The sequence below is a fragment of the Stenella coeruleoalba genome, assembly GCF_951394435.1.
Source record: "Stenella coeruleoalba genome assembly, chromosome: 2".
Taxonomy (NCBI): domain Eukaryota; kingdom Metazoa; phylum Chordata; class Mammalia; order Artiodactyla; family Delphinidae; genus Stenella; species Stenella coeruleoalba.
Genome location: NC_137147.1, coordinates 147813765 through 147830983, shown reverse-complemented (window position 1 = coordinate 147830983; position 17219 = coordinate 147813765). Strand labels below are relative to the sequence as shown.

The window sequence follows — 17219 nt, the reverse complement described above, 5'->3', positions numbered from 1 at the left end:
GAAAAACATTTTGTGAGTTTGGAGAGTACTCTTCCAATACTAAACAGATTCTTTGAAGGGCAAAACCTCTTACATGTATTTGGGTTTGGATTTTGACTTGCATGCTATATTTTTATCATTTAAAAAAATGAGAAAAATGAAACATACGATCTAAACATTTTTCTGAATCCATTTTGTATTCTCCCAGATATTACTTTATTTCTTGGAGCAGTTCTCGTAGATTCTATCTGATTAAGAATAGACTTTCTATTTATTCACTCAGCTGTTAACTAGTTGCAAAGTATTGTCATGGTATTGGGCTGGAGGTGAGTAGTGGTGGGGTTAGACCTTGCAAACTCCGATTTCCATAGAGGCAGTGTCCTACACCTTAAAAGCTGACGACATTCTGGTCGTCATGGACAAGGAGCTCCATTTCCTCTTACTGATGTACAAAGCCTTTCCTAAGGGAGGTAACACTGCCAGGTAAGGAAGTGCAAACCGCTGACTCAGCCACCGTGCACTCTCAGGAGCTCATCCATGCCTCCCCTGGATTTTGGGGTCACAGGTAGGGCCACTGTGTTGGGAGGAGTACCTCTGGCAATGAAATGGCTCACGGCTGGCTAATATGTGGGCACTTACTGGCTAATGCGTTTCTTCCTCAAGGTATTTTACACATCTGGGTCTAGTCTATGGCCCATGCTTGGCTTACCTGGTGGCGGAGGGGCAGCTCTCATTGGGTAGTTGGCATTGTGAGTCCCGCTGGAATAACCTCTGCTTTGAACGGTGTTCCTTCGGGTAGGACCTGAAATAAACCAGCAAGACAAAGTTAAGATCGGCGGCTACTGGCTGGTTTTACGGCTCCCGATGGTCTTCTGCTTATGGAGAACTTTTGAGAAGTTTGGAACGCAGGTCTCCGTCGGATCTGCAGGAGGCTGGTTGCAGTGGAGACGGCTGTTTGAGGGAAGAATTGTCCTCGCAGCTATTGGATGGGAGGGGCTGGAGGACATGTGATGGAGGGAGGGATTTGAAATGTCAGAGCCAGTAGCTTTACAAAGAGGTGTTATTAATAAGCTTACAAAGGGGTTTCTATTGTTGTAGACTTTGCAAAGGGACAGAGGAGACGTCTGAATGTTCGCACTCATGCTCTGACCACAGCACCGCAGAAGCCGAGGCTGTCTGCTGCACATCGTGGTCACTGACGTGAAGGACACCGCAGCTCCAGCACCTCTGCTTTAGTCCAGAGCCTTTCTCGCCAGAGTTTGCGTTCTACAGTCTTCTAAGTAAACACAGAGACCCTGAAGGGTAGAAGCAGACTGATACCCTGGACACAGACGTGCAAGTGTTAGAAAACAAGCAGGGCCAAATGGAGCTTCATGTGGGCCGGAATTAGGGCTGGGGCGGCCGGGCCACTGGGGGCCAGACGAGATCTCTGCAGAGACTATGTGTTGGAAAGGAACACAGTAAACAAGGTCTCGAGTGGGACATGAAGGAGCTTCAGGACATGAAGCTGATTAAACCAGCGGGAAGAGGGGTGCAGAGGGAATTCCTAGTAAAGAGAAGAGCAGGAAGTGATAAGGCATGACAGCATAACGCAGAGGAGCTGGGTCTCAGGTCCTGGGACAAGGGGAGGAGGCCAGGTTAGGGTGTCCCCCTTCCTGCCCCCTTTTCCCCATGAAGATATAATAAAACACCGTATTAGACAACGTTTCACTTTGAGGCCTGCTGAGAGCGTTGCTCATACACATCTTGCTGGTTATCTGCAGCTCTCCTTTGCCGTGCTCTGTGCCCTGGGTTCTGAGCCCAATGGAGTGCTAGGCCTCTGCATTCCAGTTGGGTTTGGTCAGTGGGAGGCACCGGCAGGAGACTGGGGTGCCAGAGGAGAGAGCGGCTGGCGTATCTCTTCCTTTTTTCCCCCAAATTGAAGTATAGTTGATTTATGGTTTCTGGTGTACAGCAAAGTGACTCTGATATACATACATTCTTTTTCAGATTCTTTTCTGGGGTCTCCTCTACCTAAATCCTTAGAGTAACAGTGGGATCCTGCTGTTCTCTGCCCGAGTCCCAACTTTGTTCCCTTAGCCCTGCCAACACCCCTGCAAAGAGTCCTTTTATGTAAAAGTCTCTTAAGAAAATCCCACCTAAATGTGCTGTCTTCTGCAAATACCAACTGATACACAGATATATACCAACCTTTTCTGAGTGGCTATTTCTCTGTACTGTATTAGTGAGTTACATAGTACGTGCCAATGTGCGCCTTGTAGACAGATGTCATAAAGGCCTATTTTATACCTGTCATACTCTTTTTTTTTTTTTTTGGCCGTGTGGCTTGCGGGATCTTACTTCCCCAACCAGGGATCAAACCCAGGCCCCGGCAGTGAAAGCACCAAGTCCTAACCACTGGACCACCAGGGAATTCCCGACCTGGCATACTCTTCATCGACCGTACACATGGGCTGCATTCTGTAAAGATATCTACATTATATGAGTACATAGCATATGTAATTACTCTAAATTATAAATATAAATTATATATAATTTATATAATATAAATTATATTTATATTTTAATATAAATATATTTTACTCTGCCTTATAAATATAATTTTATAAATATCATAAATAGAAAAAGAATCAAAGGCCAGTAAAGAAGTCAGACTGTGCTGTGAGTTACTGCATGTATGTCTTCTACTGAAGCAATTGACAGCAAAGGAGGGCGGTATTAAATGTGATGCACAGTAACAGAGCAAAACCGTGTAGGGAGCTGGTAAATATGGTCAGTTTCTTTCAAATTGACAGAAAAGGGCTTCCCTGGTGGTGCAGAGGTTAAGAATCTGCCTGCCAATGCAGGGGACACGGGTTCGAGCCCTGGTCTGGGAAGATCCCACATGCCACGGAGCAACTAAGCCTGTGCGCCACAACTACTGAGCCCGCATGCCACAACTACTGAAGCCCACGCGCCTAGACCCTGTGCTCCGCAACAAGAGAAGCCACCACAATGAGAAGCCCGCGCACCGCAACAAAGAGTAGCCCCCACTCGCCGCAATTAGAGAAAAACCCTGCGTGCAGCAACGAAGACCCAATGCAGCCAAAAATAAATAAATAAATTTATTTAAAAAATAAATAAAATTGACAGAAAGGATGAGGTTTGTATTGTCAACAAGATCGGACTGGAAATGGCTGGGAAATGTAAAGCCAGCAAACTGATTTGTTTTAAACGCAATTCATGCTGTAATGCCAGGAATACTACATATAACTACAAAATCATTCAGAAAGGTTTAACCTGCCCATTTGCCTTGATGTTGGTTTAGTCTGAAATGTTTCAATCTGAAGCAAACCCCAGCCACAGGAAGCAGTCAAAGTACTGGTTCTTTGCCCTGCAGATCTGGGCAGTGTTATGAGCATTTGGTAGGAAAAGAATTTGGCTCAGGGAAAGATGAGGGAGGGCCAGGCGGGAAGCCCAGAAGCCTAGCAGTGGTCCCGCCTGTGGGGCCCATGAACACTTACGGGAGTTCCTGGGCAGCCCGGGTCCGATGCTGACCTGCAGCACTTTGTTGCTGGGCTTGAGGATGGCCAGGTCACCGAAGCCTTGGTGGAATTGCACTTGCCGGGAGCCCCCTGCACTCCAGGGACCCCAGTTCTCCTTTTTCAACTTGATTTCAAGCCTGCGACAAGCATATTTGTTGGAATTAACAAGTCGGGATGGAGCAGTGAGAAAGTGCGGCTCATAGACCCCAGCATGGCGTTGTGCTGCTGGGCAAACGTGCTATAGAAACAAGGCAAGCCTGGATCATCGGAACAGGCACCGGGCCCGGCGGCCAGGCATGACAGTCCGTGGGTTTCCTCGACAGAGGCAGAGCATTCGGGGTCCAGCCCCTGGGAGACACCAGTTGGTGAGGGAGGTACCCCAGTACAGGCGCTCTGTCACTCTGTCAAGTGGATACAGGTGGGACTGCCCTGGGAACAGAAAGAAAGGCCAGTCACCAGGCCACACCCGCTGCGGTATGTCACTGTGTTTCTCTCTGATTGCCCAGGTCTGTGTTTGTGGAGGACCGAGAGATGCCAGACACAGAGAGCTCACATCTTTGCACAGAATGTGGCTGCTAGTTAAGTTCTATTCCTCCACCCTCACCCCTACCCCAGGGAGGAAAACGACAACATTTCCCTTCCCAAATAAAAGGGAAATTGACTCACAACTGCAGAACTCCTCGGCCAGTTTTCATTTTCCACATTGCCTATATGCCTACATAATGCAATTTCATAGTTTGCTTTTTTTTTACCTTATATTTTTTCATGTTGTAAGACAGAAAGATCATAATTGCAAGTAGCCGACTATTCTATCGAGTGGCTTGGCTATATTCTTCCTTTTTTTGAGTTATTCCCTTATCACAAATTCCCAGACAAAAATAATTGCCCCCCGTACTCATGGCCAAATTGTTCTTTGGAAAAGCTGTAATGAATTCATTCTGTTTCCAGTATCTGTTTCACTGTAACCACAGCAGCATGAGTTATGGAAAGGTCCCCTCCTTACGGGATTAAGGCTTTACTTTGGCCTCTTCCTTGTGAGTAGGAAGACTGGAGGATATCCCCATTTTATAGATGGGGAAATTATGAAGGAAGAAAAAGCCAAATAACTCACTCAGCAAACGTGAGATTAGAAGTTCAACACTCCGCCAGTGTCTGGTCCACGAGACAATGTTATTAAAGCAAATGAAGGTGAGAGCCCAGACACAAGACACCAGCCATCCACAGCCCCCGAGTCTCCAAATGCCCCAGCAACACGCTGTATTACGCACTGATCTTGGGAACTTAAGTTCCACTCCAATCACTTTCTTCTGCTTCAGCCTTACACTACTTCTGCCTGCTCTGCTAAATAAAATATTCTTTTATTGGTGATATATAAAATCTGCCTTTTCCTGGCCTCACGTTGGTGACCTTTGTTCAGAGGATAAGAGACACCATGCAATGAAGTCCTTATCTCACAGAAATGCAAAAGTGACGTTTTCAAAGCCTGTGGCAACCATCCAGACTGTCTTCTGCAGGCCCTAAGTGTCCACGGGGGAAGCCAAGACACCCAGGGCTCCTCAGAAGCACCCAAGCCAGTCAGACCTCATCCCCCCACCCCATAGGCCTCCCCTCCTCTCAGCCTGGACCTCAACAGTGAGATCAAGGCCCCAGATCCCAACTTACGTGTTGCTAAATTTCAGAGGTAGTTGCTTCTGGGTTTTTTCCTCATAACGCTTTGCTAAGAGGCTCAAGAACTCAGTTTTAAAGACGGATTCAAGCAAACTGTCATATTCTTGCTCATGAAGAATAAAAAGGTCATCCTGCATAGTACTGCAAAGAGATTGGAAAGACTTAATGAAAGTTGTAGTTTTGTTTATTCCATGAATTTTTCCACTCCTTTTTTTTTTTTTTTTTTTTTTTTGCGGTACGCGGGCCTCTCACTGTTGTGGCCTCTCCCGTGCGGAGCACAGGCTCCGGACGCGCAGGCTCAGCGGCCATGGCTCATGGGCCCAGCCGCTCCACGGCACGCGGGATCTTCCCGGACCAGGGCAGGAACCCGTGTCCCCTGCATCGGCAGGCGGACTCTCAACCACTGCGCCACCAGGGAAGCCCCTCCACCCTTTTTTAATCCTGTAAAATAGCACTAAATTTCCACTGTCTTTCTCTCTGTAATAACTGAAAATCTTTAAAACAGAATGACGTGCAAAAATAAAGTCACTAAAATCTGCTTTTAAAAGAAGTTTATAGCCCACCAAAAGCATAAGTGAAATATTCTCTCACATGACTTTTAAAATCAGGAATTTAAGGACAATTTGTCTGTATATGTAAAAAAAAAGTTTGTTTTCAAACATCCCTACATCACAACCATGCTACCTGCACTAGGATTTGTCGTGATGAAGATCCTGACAACCAGTGGTTTAATCTCTGTCACTCAAGAGCATGTGTAAAAGCAATTCAGGGCCAACATGACAGTTCTACAGTGCCTGGGAGCCAGGCGTCTACTCCTCCTCTTTACAGGTACGACCAGGAAGTTGTACAAGTCATTTCTGCTCACACCCCATTGGCCAGCACTGTGTCACTTGGTTACACCTAGGTGAAGGGAGCCTGGGAAATGTAGTCTCTGGGTGGGCTGCCAGCTATTCACATGGAAAGGAGAGAATGGGCATTACAGGACAGCTCACAATCTCCACTATACCTCCTTGTTCACAAACTTTTCCAAACTTGGAATTGGAATCTTTTCTTAAAAGTGTGAGAATAATATACCTCAGAAGGTGTGGCCACAAAGCTCCTATCATCTGCCTGTTTCTAGGCAGATGAAAAGTCTGGAATTGTCTTAATCACTTCAGTGACAGCAATTCAAAACTCCAAAAGGCACTTCTGTAAAAGTTGCTCACAACAGCTCTGCCAAGTCATTTGAAATTAAAGAAATAAAGTCCCAGCATCTAAGAAGGTCTAGACCTTCTAAGCATCTAAGAAGGTTTAGACCATCTAAAGCAGAGGTCTAAGAAGACCTCTGCTTTAGGAAGGAGGGTGTACAACGGGGAAGAGGCAGAAAAGAAGCACCACTTTTTGGTGTGTGCGGTGGAGTGAAACTCCCATTTCAGCTGCCTGACTCATGTCTGGGCATGTCTGTTTGCCTGGCTGTACTTTAGGCGGTAGAGTGATTATTCAACAGGGTTATTAAATGAGTCCAACACAGGAAACCTTGAGTAGTTTAATGTGCTCAGATGTATTAGAAGTTTCATGATCATAAAGAAATAAAGCAAGCAGGGCAAAACATCAAGGTCAATTATCAGTGTGAGTCTGGAAATGAGAAGAGGCTGTTTGGATACTTTGACTTCAACCATCAGATTCAAAAACCCCTCCCTTTGGTGACCCGAGTCAGAGAGTTAGGAAATCATCTTTGCCCAGGCCAGAGTTTCAACTCATTCCCCTCTCCTCAGCCCAGGTTCCCAGATCTGAAAACAAAGCTTTTACATTTGTTTTTTTTCTAAAAACTCAGACTTATGTTTGGACTTCACCCCCGTCTTATTCATATGCTCAACCTGCAATTCCTTACAGACGACTGGCATAGTAGGCCTTGTTGAAAGATGCTTTCCTAGTCCCTGGTTTGGCTGACTACTCGTTCTTTGTCCTCTCGCCTTTGTGGCTCACTGTTGTACTGCTGACAACACGAGAAAATCTTATTTCACTCCCTTAACCAAGATCTTCTTCACAAAAATATTAGTTACAAAACGCTGGGTAAACTCTTTTTTTTTTTAAAGCTGAAAAGGCAGTTTCAGGTAGGACAGCCCCTGCCTTTATTTCAGCCTTTTAAAAAAATGTTTCCTGCTTATGAAATAGATGCTCCTTTTAGTAAACTGAAAACTACAAAGGTTAAAAAAAAAAGAAGAAAATAAACCTTATCCGGAATTCTACCATCCAGAGACACCAGTGGCACCAGCCGGGGATCCTACATTAATCTCTCTGAGGAAGTGCAGATATACGTGGTGTCAGGCCTCCTGGGAGAAGCTTCACCCAACCCCAGGGGAAAGGCTCACTGCCATCTTTTGTGTCCCAGGAGTATCCCGGATAACAGTCTCTCAACACTTGTAAGCTGTGTGCCCCGTGTTTACTCAGGGCCCTGCTCCTCCTTCCAGGACGGGATGGAGCTCCTTAAGGCAGGGACTGTGTCTCGTTCACCTTCAGATCCAGAGCTGAACACAAGGTAGGTGATCAGTCCAAAAACAGAGAAATTCCAGGTTTCCAAAAGCTCAAAAGCCACAGCAAGGCAAGATTTCAGGAATGCGTCAGGTCAGCTGAACAAGAAGTGAAGCAGCCTGTTCTTCTCGCCAGAGGTTTAGGGCAATCAGGCGATGAAACAGTCTAGGCAAGAATGTCGTGCCCAGGGCAGCTGAAGCCTCTGTCTAAAGCCCCCTCTTCCAGGCTGATTTCCCCAGTATGTACAAGTACTGGAAAATCTACCGAACCAGACAGGCAGCCCCACAGCTCTCGGTCTTAGGTCTCTGGGGGTCAGCTGTCAGGACGAGGCGGATTAGAGGCTTCAGAGAGAACCCCACATAGGAGATTTTATAATTCCAATCTCATCACGTACAACAGGAAGGCAAAGAACATGGGCTATTGAAGTTTGTGGCCACCCTGCCAGCAAATTGAGTTTTTCAAGTAAGAGCAAGGCCAGGTCAGTATACGGTTCTTGGATAAGAAGCAGCTCTTGAAGGATCCTTCAAAAATGCATTCTGGGCCTTCTGTCAGCAGAATCCCCAAAGCCTTGGAAATCCGATGTCTCACCTGCATATCAGTGGGTCACCTCCTGATCGTCTCACCACGTCTTCAACCGAGGCAGAAATGCAGGTGTCAGTGTTTTGGTCTAACTTTTGTTTAGATAAGGATTTTCCTGGCCCTTTGAGTAACTGGAGTCTTTGTAGCTCTCTGAGCCATTGGGTCTAATCTATTATTTTTCTTGTAAGTTAAAAAAACATTTTTCTTAAAATTTCAATTATAATTCAACTAGATATATTACCATTTATAAGAAGATAAAGACTTCTTGGGCTTTCCTGGTGGCACACTGGTTGGGAGTCCGCCTGCCAATGCACGGGACGAGGGTGCAAGCCCTGGTCCAGGAAGATCCCACATGCCGCGGAGCAACCAAACCTGTGCGCCACAACTACTGAGCCCGTGCGCCTAGAGCCTACGCTCCGCAACGAGAAGCCACTGCAATGAAAAGCCCACACACCGCAACAAAGAGTAGCCCCTGCTCTCCTCAACTACAGAAAGTCTGCATGCAGCAATGAAGGCCCAATGCAGCCAAAAAAAAAAAAAAAAAACACCAAAAAATCAAAAAGGTAAAGACTTCTAAAACTATGATGTCTATTGAAGGATTAGGAAAAACTTTTTATTATGAAAAATTTCAAATATCTAAAAAAGCAGAATGAACTTCCACATGTCAGGTTTCAACAATGATCAAGCCACAGACAATCAAATCTATCTACAGTCTCATTCCCCCCACTTCCACACACCAGCTAGGTTACTGTAGAGCAGAGTATAAATATTATTTTATCCTTAAATATTTCAGTCTGTATCTCTAAAAGATAAAGCTTCCTTAAATAAAAATAACCACAATACCATTATCACACATAAAGAAATGAACAATAAATCCTTCATATCAAATAGTTAGATATGTTCACAGTTCCCCAAATTGTCCTGTAAGTTTTTTTGTATGGTTGGTTTGTTTGAATAGGGAGCTGTGAGCCAATTTGGCTTTCCCAGTAGTTGTAAGAGTTAGGGACGGGCTGAAAGATGAAGCTTGTAGGACACTTTGATAGTCTGAACTAGAAGAATCCATTAGGTGGTCATTCCAGCCAACAGTCAAGAAGTAAGCCTCCTAAAGTGTTCAAAACACGTTACAACTTTCTTCCCGAAGAGATAGACAACTGTTAAAATTTTTCTCTATGCCAATACTGAAATACATTGAGAACACACACACACACACACACACACACACACACACACACACACACACACACACACACACGTTCTCCTGGTACCACAATCCATTTCTACTCTGGATTCCATTTCACTACTCAATCCATTTCACACTCCACAACCCCATGTGGTTGCATTCCTAACTTGGTTTAGATGACTAGCCTAACCCAACGGCTGAAGGAAATGGGGGAACGGTATTAATCTTCGCAAGCTGGGGCTTAGTAACTATAACATGCAGATATAACAAGTTTAAATGACACAGGCTCTTTTTTTCCCCTAGATCCAGAACAAATTTCAGGCTAAGTACCTCATTTTATTCCATCCTCTAACAAGGAAAGGCCACAAGGAAGCAAATGTCCAGGATACTAAAGAGAAATGCAGAAATACTAAAGAAATAATAGTATTTCTCTTTAGAAATACTAAAGAAGCAGAAAAAGAATCTGATTTTACTATGAGACACTGTATCCCCAGAGGCTAAGAGAGGAGGGAAAAAAAAAAAAAGACAGAAGGAACAAACTTGAGTGTGAATATCCCAAACCTTGATAAGCCTCAAAGACTTGATCAATAAGATATTAAGTGTCTAAGTGCTTGATACCAATGTAGGCCTATGATGATCAGGCACTCCTTGATGGTATGAAGGCTGCAGACAGACGTGGGCAATAATAATAGAAAGAACAACGATCATTCTCAGAGTAATCAGCACATGTGCCCCAAAGCTGTGACTCCTGGGCTTATAGCCACGGCTACTGCCAAGTGTGCACAGCACGTTTCAGCTCACCCAGCTTAGCCCAGGTATAGCTGGTCCCCATGCAAGAAAAAAAGAGAAGCTTCCAGTTGGGTTCCTTGGACCAGCAAAGGCAGCCTCAGGGCCCAGCTAGCCAGGAGACTGTGGCCAGCAGGTCGTGGCCCATGAGCTGAATTCTCAGAAAGACCCTCACCTGAGGGACACAGACAAGATTCTCAGAAAAACCCGACAGTGCCTAGGGCGTTTCCGTGAAATCCATGGCACTGAGACCCACCTGAGGTGGGGCTGCAAAAGGCTGCTGATGGACTCACCTGCTTAGTTCTACCACATTCTGAACTGAAGGGTTTACTCTTAACCTCACTGCACTGCCTGGCCCTTTATCAGGAAAATTGGGAACAGATAGAATCAGAAACCACAGTGACACAGGCCAGAATGGACACAACTTAAAATCTGCTTTGGATTATCACACTGGAGCCAGGATTTCTCACCTGGTAAATCAGACGCCTGAGCACACAAAACCCCTGCTTTTTCCTAAGAGCAGCAGTTCTGTCTTCTGTGTGGGATAAGTGTTCCAAATTCCAGGAAGACATGTTTGCAAGTAACCAGAACACCTCTGCTTTGAATGCAATGGCAGCCCGGGGCTTGCCCTGAGAGAGGCAGTGGTATCCTCAGGAGGGCCAGGGACATGACTCAAGGAGGAAGCTACTGGGCTCAAAGGGGCCTTTCTTTCTCTTTTCTTAGCCTTCTGTGGACGGAGAGGATTTCCTCTCATCAGAGGGAACTTAGTCTGGGAGTTAGCAGGGGACTTAGGGACGTCTCAGCATGCATAGAAGCCCCTCTGCCAAAAGAAAGCCACAGTGCTGACAGGAAGAGCAAGGGCCCCTACCTGTGAACCTGGAGTTAAAGGGAGCATTTGGCAATGACTCCAGGGCTACAGATTATGGAGACCAATTTGTACCCCCCACCCCGGGTATTAATAGGCATAAAGGGCTCCAAGGAGTCCAAAGAAACTTCCCACCTAGGACAGTCAGAGGTCACAGCAAACGAAAACGCAGTACTGATGACCTAATGTCCACCTGTGCTTGGGCCTCTCCTGGTGAAACGGGTTAGGTCTTCAACAGGGGCGAGGTGGGCTTGGGGGCAGGGCTCGGAACACTGGCCCTACTTCGATAACAGCAATTGTGCTGGTTGTTTCCCATACTACATTTATTTCTCAAATTTTATGGGAACAAAGGATCTGGGTATCCCTTGATCAGAGGAGCAGATCAGAAGGCAAATTTTCTCGTCATCTTGGGACTCCCTGAGAGCCATGAAGATGAGCTCTTCTTTGGGAAGAAGAGGAAACTGGGTTCGCTTCATCATGATTTTTACAACTGGGGAGCCTGACTGGGCCTTTCTCTAGGCTGTGTTTGGAACAGCGGTTGGTGATGTTGAGGAGGGACAGGGCTCCCCTGCCCCCAGCGCTGGCCACTCACCTGAGGGACACAGACAAGATCCTCTCCATCTCGATTCTCCGCTTCAGCACCTCCTTCACAAGGCCTTTGTCTGGACCCTGCTTGACCTTTTCTCGTCCAATTAAGTACAAGCATTTTGGAGTAAGAAGCAAGTCTCGCTTTACGCTCTGTAAGGAGAGGTGTTTGAAACAAAGTGTCAGAGTGACAATAGTCCACATAAAGGGCATTTGTGACCAGGTGAAGGGACGCTGCTTTAGGTAGTGAACTTTCACTACCATCGGATGGCCATTCCATTTATCATCTAAGTCCCTCGAGAGCAAGAGGGGACACTGTTCACGATTCTTAGGTTGACATATGTAAAACTGCTGATACCTGACTCTCTTTGACTTACAAAAATGGCAGACCATCAGGTAACACCTAAGGTATCAGGGCTAACAAACACATAGGACCACCCTACCAATGATCTGCTACAGAATGTTTCTCTCTCAGGGATCCGTGCATATATAAATTTTGTGAGCCCATGAAATGTTTACTTTTTAAAATTGATAAATTTTCATTTCAATGACAATCCTTAAAAATCTAATATGAACATACTGTATTATACTCAAACACTACTTAGAGACGTAAGCACTCATGTTTGCATTCACATCTGCCACCAGAGCAGCTGGTACCATACTTGGGTTGTAAGGAATGATTGGGTTTTGGCAAAACAACATCATCCTTCTTGTGAAATTAATATTGTTGTTTTTTTTTTTTTCCCTGACCAAAAAAACAAACAAGAACCAACACACATAACAAGCTCTTAATGGGCCCATAAGCTATTGTGGCTTCATATTTCACTATTAGGGTCAAGATTTTATCAGGCAAAAGAAAATGTCTATGGAAAGAGGTAAAAAAAAAAAAAAAAAAAAAAAAAATCAGCTGGCCCCCAGTGGCTCTGTGAAAGCCCTGCATAGTCATTTGCTCAGGGAAAATGGGAAAGAACACTTCACTTTATATTCTGAATCTTTGGATCCAATGAGCCTACTCCTATCAATTTATTCTAAAAGCATCAGAAGACAAATGCACAAAGACATGTGAAAGGATGCTCACTGCATCCTTTTATTTACCATGGTTTAAAAAAAAAAAAAAAGCCCACTGAGAACAGATTAATGAGAAACTGGTTAAAAATATAGTGAAGTGGGCTTCCCTGGTGGCGCAGTGGTTGAGAGTCCGCCTGCTGATGCAGGGGACATGGGTTCGTGCCCCGGTCCGGGAAGATCCCACATGCCGCGGAGCGGCTGGGCCCGTGAGCCACGGCCGCTGAGCCTGCGCGTCTGCAGCCTGTGCTCCGCAACGGGAGAGGCCACAACAGTGAGAGGCCCGCGTACCGCAAAACAACAACAACAACAACAACAAAAAATAGTGAAGCAACTGTTGAATGGGATACTATGCAGCTTAACAAAATAATTTATATTGACACATGTATTAATATGGAAAGTTCTCCGTGGCATATTTTAAGAGCAAAACAACCTAGGACATAAACCAGCATGTAAGGTAGATCTCATTTTTGTAAAACTAAATATACAAATGTATGCCTGCAAAAAAAGTTCTAACGGATACACACAAAATGTTAACAGTGATTGTTTCTGGGTACAGGTGGCTACTTTTCTTTTGGCTTATCTGCATTTTCTAAATTTGTCTACGACGAGCATGTTGTTTTGGTAATCAGAAAAGCAAAATTACGAGTTATTTTTAAAACTAAGGAATCTGTTTGGTGACTCTCAGAGGTGGGCAGTCAGTGTGTACCTTGAACCTCCTGTCATACTTGGTCACCGTGTCTGCAAAATCAATCTTCTCTCTCTTGCCCACAAACTGCTGGAGTTCCGGGTGCTCTTCCATCCCTATGTAGTCCCCGATGAAGTTCCTGTTAATACTGTTTCTCCTCCTCTCCTTCTTGTTCAACAGGAGGTCAGAGGCTGCAATTCCCAAAAGGGCAGAGAAGGGGGAAGGATCAGTCCCCGAGAAGGAGGAAAATGCTCAGTGTGGAAAGACACAGAGGAACTCGAAACGAATGCAAGGTTTTAACACACGACATTATATGCAAAGTAAAATGAACTTGTAATTCGTCTAAGTTCAAAAGTATTCTTAGATTTGGTAAATTCATGAAACAAAATGACTACAGTACCCTCTTCTCTCATTTGGACATATTTCTTCCGGGCCACAAATTTCCTCCACGATTTCTGTATCACTCGAGCATACCCATCGTACTTTCGCTCTCTCATTTCTTCTAGAAGAAAGAGCTGTGAATATAGAGAAGACCGATGTGAGCCAATTCACAGGACCTGAACATCACTTTTTTGGGTATTTCAGGGACACTCCGTTTGGCCGAGGACATAATGGGGAGCAACTTCTCAGACTCATAAACAAAGGTGAAAAAATGTGTTTATGATCATTATAGCTTTTATATATACATAGTGTTTTAATATAATATATATTATAATACTATAATATATTCTCTTAACAAAAAACATAGTGGAAAATAGCTGGATCTGAGTGTATTCACTTGCACCTTAATGACGGTGTCTGCCCTGCCTTGTTCATAACCTCTGTGAGACTCAAATGAGTGATTCAGCACTTGTCTACTTATTTCCCACCTCGATCCAAAGAGGATATTAAGTGGCTTGATCAAATGAGCTCGTGGAGGCAGTTGTCTAGTGCTGCCTATAGCCTCTTACTAGAATTTTCCAGCTTTTGCAAGAGCAGAGGCTGTGCTGCAGTGGAAAGAGGGCTGCCCTCCTCTTGGGTCCACGGAAGTATAGACTTCCTGCCTCACAGAAATCTCCAACGAGTCACTGGGGCAGGGATAGCAACTAGTGACTGGAGCTGGACTTAAGATGTGTTAGCTAGGACTTAGATTCACCAAGAGGGGCTGGAGACTGTTTCAGTGAAGGGCTCATATCAGACACTGGCAGGTGTTGAGACTCAGGCCACCTTAACGATGAATACTGATTTCCGCACCCCACTCAACAAAGCTCTGGAATAATGAAGATGACAGCAAGCAGCTGTAATGAACCGAGTGCCCACTACAGGTCAGGAATCATTCTAGATGCTTTACACACATTCTTTCATTCAACCACTCAACAACTACATGAAACACATATTTGTGTTATCTCCATTTTACAGATGAGAACACTGGAACTAAGATTGGGTGGGGCTGGAAAGTGAACCAAGGTCTCTGGACGTACAAGTCTTTCTCTGTAAACCTGCATCTAATCAACTCGTAAAATGGTGGGAAACTCTCATTCACCTAGAAAGTGGTTTACATGACTCTCTAGGAACAAAAATAAAACGGACCAATAAAAACCCAAAGTAATGATGATGAATGTCATTGTTAAAATGTTCCAGAAATAAACAAGTGAACTTGGTTTGAAGGCAGCTGGGCTTGATTTGTTGTCTCTTGTTTGTCTGGGTCTGTACCCTGGAGCCACATCGATCTCCCCCTGACATTCAGCTTCTCCTTCTCACATCCCCAGCTGTGTCAAAACCACATCTCAAACTCCAAATACCAAGAGAGGGGCACTTCATTCCACAGCCATCAGTGCCATATACAATATGCACAAGGAACATAGTTACAAAACAAAAGACTTTTAACAACTGGACAGAATGTTTAAAATCTGAGCCCCGCCGTCGGTCGCCTGGAAGATTATCTGTTGGTGTTTCTTATCTTGTGTGTTGGGTTGCTGGGTAAGTCTTGTTTTCTTCTTCTTTCCCAGAACTATTTTGGGAGTGTCATAGAAAATACACTTGTGACTCAGAAAGGATGAAGACGCAACCAGTTCCCAGCTTCCTATAGACTAGTTCAAAGATTATCTGGTTTTTAGGTTCTTTCCGAAAGCCATACGGGTTAGAAATCAGGGAGGTTCAAGAAGAAAAAGAGAGAGAGGGAGAGACAGAGAGGAAAAAAAAAAAGCAAAAATCATGGACACATGTAACAAATAAACTAAACCAAACCAAACCCTCTGGTGCCCGATGTCTAATGTGGGTTCTTAAAAGCAAATGGGTTACTTTGTAAATTCAGCACATTTACTATAAAAATCAAGGCGAGATCACAGGGTAGATTTTTTTTTTTTTTTTTTGCGGTATGTGGGCCTCTCACTGTTGTGGCCTCCCCCATCGCGGAGCACAGGCTCCGGACGCGCAGGCTCAGCGGCCATGGCTCACGGGCCCAGCCGCTCCGCGGCATGTGGGATCTTCCCGGACCGGGGCACGAACCCATGCCCCCTGCATCGGCAGGCGGACTCTCAACCACTGCGCCACCAGGGAAGCCCCACAGGGTAGATTTTTAAAAACCATTTTTATGTTTTTGGCCTCACCATGCGGCAGGCAGGATCTCAGTTCCCCAACTAGGGATCGAACCCGTGCCCCCTGCAGTGGAAGTGTGGAGTCTTCACCATTGGACCGCCAGGGAAGTCCCTAAAAACCAATTTTTGTAAAAGTATTTGCAATGTCAGGGCTAGATGTGGATGGATGCGTGATGGCGGTGGGGAGAGAGTAGTGATGATGGGATTTGTGTGCGTGTGTAAAAAGATGGGGGAGAGGACAGGCAAGCGATGGTAAAAAGCAATTGGGAGGAAGACACGGAGAAGAAAAACCAAAAATAAATCTTGATTTCTGAAGTAAAATCTCAAAGCTCAACTGAATCAGAAAAAAAAGTGTGAAAAATATTGAGGCTGTTTTTGTGAAAATTTAGCAAGTCAAAAAAGTAAAAGTGGGTATAAAACAACAGAAGAGTTCTCCATTGTACCAGTAAATCACTCCATCCTGTTTTAGAAAGAACAGGAACGGTTCTGTGGGTTGCTTAATGGTGTATGACACAACATTTTCATTTTATAATTGGAAATGAAATTACTGTGAAGCTACAAATAACTCAGAGTGGAAAATGCTACCACAAACTTTTCATAAATGGGTTCTATCGATGTGTGCCACTTATTTATTTAACACCCTTTCCGGTTCATAAAGCCATTCAGTCACAACCATTAGCATTTTTGATCTAGGGCTGATCCTGTGAGGCAGGCAGAACATCAATCAGCCATGGGGCCCGTTGTAAAGGAGAAAACTCGCTGCGAGACCAGAATTTGCCTAGAGTCAAGTGTTTCCATTATGACCAACGCTGCAAGTTCTCATGGTATTTCCCCTTGATATGGTGACTAATTTCGCCAAATTCACCAAAGACTCCTGAAACGGAGTCTTGTGATTATTACAGGAACCTCAAGAAATGGTGATGCCCAGCCTCGGTTAGTTCCAGCAGTTTATCCAACTTAAAAAGGAGTATCTGGGCTTCCCTGGTGGCGCAGCGGTTGACAGTCCGCCCGCCGATGCAGGGGACACAGGTTCGTGCCCCGGTCCGGGAGGATCCCACATGCCGCGGAGCGGCTGGGCCCGTGAGCCATGGCCGCTGAGCCTGCGCGACCGGAGCCTGTGCTCCGCAACGGGAGAGGCCGCAGCAGTGAGAGGTCCGCGTATCGAAAAGCATCTTGATTAGTTGCTAATAAAACTCTTTAAAAAAAAAAGGAG

General features: G+C 45.0%; 1 protein-coding gene across 2 annotated transcripts in view; it reads right to left on the bottom strand.

The window, feature by feature from the left end:
* Window positions 1-17219, bottom strand: part of MYO1E (myosin IE) — a 202140-nt gene that overhangs the window by 19636 nt on the left and 165285 nt on the right. For both annotated transcript variants that reach the window (XM_079914344.1, XM_079914345.1), the window contains exons 20-25: window positions 13831-13945; window positions 13452-13621; window positions 11685-11830; window positions 5166-5312; window positions 3483-3640; window positions 689-781 (exon numbers count right to left, since the gene is read on the bottom strand). In XM_079914344.1, the coding sequence (XP_079770470.1) occupies window positions 689-781; window positions 3483-3640; window positions 5166-5312; window positions 11685-11830; window positions 13452-13621; window positions 13831-13945 (829 nt within the window). The remainder of the gene's footprint in view (window positions 1-688; window positions 782-3482; window positions 3641-5165; window positions 5313-11684; window positions 11831-13451; window positions 13622-13830; window positions 13946-17219) is intronic.